Source organism: Haemaphysalis longicornis, unplaced genomic scaffold (genome assembly GCF_048455015.1).
Source record: "Haemaphysalis longicornis isolate Haplotype H1 unplaced genomic scaffold, Haemaphysalis longicornis Haplotype H1 scaffold_138, whole genome shotgun sequence".
Taxonomy (NCBI): domain Eukaryota; kingdom Metazoa; phylum Arthropoda; class Arachnida; order Ixodida; family Ixodidae; genus Haemaphysalis; species Haemaphysalis longicornis.
Window position 1 is genome coordinate 306493 of NW_027526243.1, and position 3872 is coordinate 310364.

Genomic DNA, 3872 nt, shown 5'->3' on the forward strand with positions numbered 1-3872 from the left:
GCCGGCACGAGACAAGCACGCTTCCCCTTAAAGGGCTCCTGGAGCAGCATTGTTGCTGGTGTCTTCCTGGCCCGTTGGATGGACGCACGACGGACGACGGAGCCGAGAGCAAGAGATGCTTTGCATCTAAAATTGCGTGATTTTCGCCTGCCGCTTTCGCACCATCTTAGGAACTACACAGCGCTGCAAACCAGCACGCTTACTTACCCCTGTACCTACGAACGTAACTCAAGTATCACTTTTGCCTTTTGACGCTTTTCCGTGCCTTAACCAGTTTCAAGAACCAAACTTATGCTTAAAAGGCGCCTTTTCGCGAACTTAATGCTCTTTTCTCTGCATTCAAAATTGTTGAGTGTACCCGGCGATGACGTTCTTATTTCTCGCCGGCGGAGACGGCTTTTAAAATTGTCGGATTCTCTTTGAAAGAAAAAAAAACTTTTCTTTTTCTGGCAGCAGGAATCAGCACCTACGAACCGACACCACAGAAAGCAGTGTAGACGCGCGACTACACGCCTACAGGCAGGACTAGCACCTCAAAAGTCTCGAACCGACACCGCACTCAGACGATAAAGCGCGCGGTAGTTCGCGGTGCGGGGGAAACTCGCTAAATTCCTGCATTTCTCCAACATACTGTTCAAAACAAAAGTGCCAAAGAACAATAACTGAGCAGCGTAGCAAATTCGTTACATCAAGGTTAACTCTGGCAACGCTTTGGTTACATAAAGGTCCCAAACATATGGACTGCAATGGAGCTGAACTTGGGGAATTGAAAAACTTCATTAAATCGAGGAAGTCGTAACATAGACGTTCGTTACATCCAGGTTTAAGTGTACCAAATAAATGTGGGGGTGAATGTGTGCAGACAATGTTTTTAATTGTTTTACCAAACAATACAGCTCCCTTGGTACACCCTTGAAACTAATACTTTTCAAGATGGCCATCACGTTCCGCAACTACAAAGCTTCGCATTTTGGAACGGCAAAAACGAAGAGTATGTAACTTTGCTGCGAAACAGGACGTTAGGAAAACGACAAAAACACTGGAGACAACAGATAGTTACAGCAATAAAGGCGTCCCTCCCATCGTGGCGTGAGAGTCGTCGCGAGAGTGACGATGCAACCAAGAAGTGGCCAGTTACGCGCACGCAGCAGCATTCTTCTCGTTCCGGTCTTAATTTTTATCCTTCGTGGTAGCAAGGCCAGGATGCAGGTTTCAACGATTGTTGGAAAGGCAGTGCAGCAGTAAACAGCAAAACCGGGGGAAATGCGAAAATAAAAGCCACTGGGAGGAGTTGCGGAATATTCTCGTACACAGGAGTCATCCTCACGGTTAAGGCTTTATAAGCGCTCGCTGTCTGGCGGGCTTTACGTCACAGCTCTGAGTTCCTTCTAGTCTACCTGTGTGCCGTCGAAGCAGCAAAGTAGCGCCAAGACCGTCTCTCGCCAGCGAGCAGCCAGTGGATTTTTTAGTGTACATTTGGGTCCTAAAGGCGTACTTTAGCCCCAAATCGACATGAGGTCCACCAGTGTCGCGTTTTGTCAGGTACGTTGTGTGGCTTTGGGAAGTAGCGTGACATTGGCTTTACTCTAAATTGATTTTACATTTCAAGAATATAAGCCGATAAAGGTATAGTAAGCAAAGCGGTAGCCATACTCAAAACGTTCGGAACGCGCATATTAATCGTATTATACAACGAGAATCAGTTGCTCCGTGTCAGTATGTATTCATAAAAAATCGCTTTTATAAAACGTTGTTCTTACTACCTTGTACAATATGTTACAGGCAACTGCTTTAATTAGCGTGTTCTGTTTTTCTCAGTAAAGAACTGTACCATACAATTGCAACGTTCTTATTACAAATACTGAGGAAATATGACCAAATCCAGATCGTTCACTACTGTAAACAATACCCTTCTCTGGCAGCAGGTTCCGCTCACTATATTGCCTATAATAGCAAAAAATGTAAAAGAAAAATCTACGCGCCATCAAAAAGACACTTTTAGCGAAATCTATTTTCTTCTGACAGTTCAGAAAGCCATGAATATCAAGTCTAAATTATATAAAATATTTTAAAATTATTAATTTTACAAAAGAGGTATTACAGAACGCACTGGGTGAGATGAATCTAAGGAAGCTGCTGAGAGTACCACTCGCGCGCTGACATCCAATGCAGGCATTGATGATCTGCATACTACCCGCGGCTTTTGCGGGAGGCCAGTTTGGCTTCGGCAGCAACTTCGGCAGAGGACTCGGCGGTGGATATGGTGGCGGATACGGCAGTGGATTCGGGGGCGGCTTTGGAGGCGGCTTCGGGCCGTCCTTCGCAGCAGCAACGAACGGGTTCGCACGCCAAGAACAGTATTATGTGAGTTTTCCATCGAAATTTTTGTCCTTGCAAATAGAGGAAACGAAACCTGCATGTCAGAACACGTTGTCTTAATTGTAGCAAAATGATGTCGAAGAAAAATTTAGATTTAACTCTCAACCACTGAGATAAAATGACAAGTAGAGTAAAATATGGGGAAGTATTTGACTCCTTTGCTCAGTAAGTAGCCCTACGAATCCGCAGCGCAAAGTAGAAATGAAATGTTAAAATTCTTTCTATGACTAACACAGAGCAGTGCCGTTATCTAAAGGTAACCATTTTCAAAAATCCCACTAAAACCTTACAGACCGTTCGAAACACGCATTATGCACCGTGTACATAAGCCAATCATGTCACTAACCCCAAGACAACACCCGATCTTATGCTTTGAACATCCCTCCTTTCATTCTATAATGCTAGGCAGTAGTTTGACTTTCATCGTGTGTGTTATAACGGTGAAAGCAAATATTGAAACCGAGCATTCACGCTGCATTTCAACCCAACCACCATTTCCCGTCTGTCTTAGTATACGCCCCCATTTCTGTTTTCTTCCTACACAGCCCCCGCAGCCGTACAGCTTCGGCTACGACAACGTAGACGAGTTCGGCACCAAGACGTACCACAAGGAGCAAGGAGACGCCAGCAACGCCAAGACCGGCTCGTTCGGCTACACGGACGCCAGCGGCCTCTTTCGCCGCGTCAACTACGTCGCCGACGCCGGCGGATTCCGCGCCCAGGTCGACACCAACGAACCCGGAACGCTGCCCGGAGCGAGCGCCGACGCCGTCTTCAACTCCAACCCTCGTCCAGCCGGTGGTGGCCGCTACTCCTCTCCGTACACGGCTGGTGGTGGCTTCGGCGGCCAGGGCCCCTGGGCCGGCTAAAAGATAGTACTGCCAATATAGTTACGGAAACTACAAGCGTTTACAAAAGCGCAAGGGTTGTACCATCCATGGTTTTGAAAATAAATAATTCCTGGTTTCAGTTATTTTGGACCTGCAGTCTTATTTCTTTAGAGTTTTCACTCGCTAGTATAGCGTTAACCTTTGATACAGAAAGTTACGAATCCATGCATTATCAAGAACATGACAGTTATGTTTTCAGAGCATCATGCATACGCTAAAACTGGGTAAAACAGCAAAACACAGCCTATATTACTTTGTTTGAACGATGCACCTGCTTTTTTTCATATGTATCAATACTTAATAAGAACTATGCCTTCTAAAATCAAGTAGTGAGACCGAAAAAAAATCTACAGTTCTAAGGATGTTCAATGGCTGGCAATTTACGAAACCAAATAAACATTTTAAAGAAACATACATTCGTCGATTGTTAAGATAACGTAAGCATGTCGCTCCTTCCTTTGTCAGCATTATCAGCATACCCTCGATGTAAAACATATTCTGTAATCTTTTCCTGCTCTTTTCCTGCACGCTTCACTTTATAGAACGCATCGACGGTGACAAACAATGAACAGACGCTCAAAATATGCTCGAATGCCAACGCCG

The 3872-nt window shown here is 45.2% G+C and overlaps 1 protein-coding gene across 1 annotated transcript; it reads left to right on the forward strand.

The window, feature by feature from the left end:
• The first annotated feature begins 1512 nt into the window (after positions 1-1512).
• Positions 1513-3248, forward strand: LOC144164758 (uncharacterized). Its single transcript, XM_077695043.1, has 3 exons — positions 1513-1542; positions 2173-2364; positions 2925-3248. Exons 1-3 carry the CDS (start codon positions 1513-1515, stop codon positions 3246-3248), a joined length of 546 nt encoding a protein of 181 aa, XP_077551169.1.
• Positions 3249-3872: the final 624 nt, after the last annotated feature.

Excerpts from the sequence above, each read along its gene's own strand:
- LOC144164758 (XM_077695043.1), top strand. The coding sequence starts at position 1,513 with ATGAGGTCCACCAGTGTCGCGTTTTGTCAG. Across the intron at positions 1,543-2,172 it reads CCAGTGTCGCGTTTTGTCAG|GCATTGATGATCTGCATACT; the intron begins GTACGTTGTGTG and ends CATCCAATGCAG. Across the intron at positions 2,365-2,924 it reads CACGCCAAGAACAGTATTAT|CCCCCGCAGCCGTACAGCTT; the intron begins GTGAGTTTTCCA and ends CTTCCTACACAG.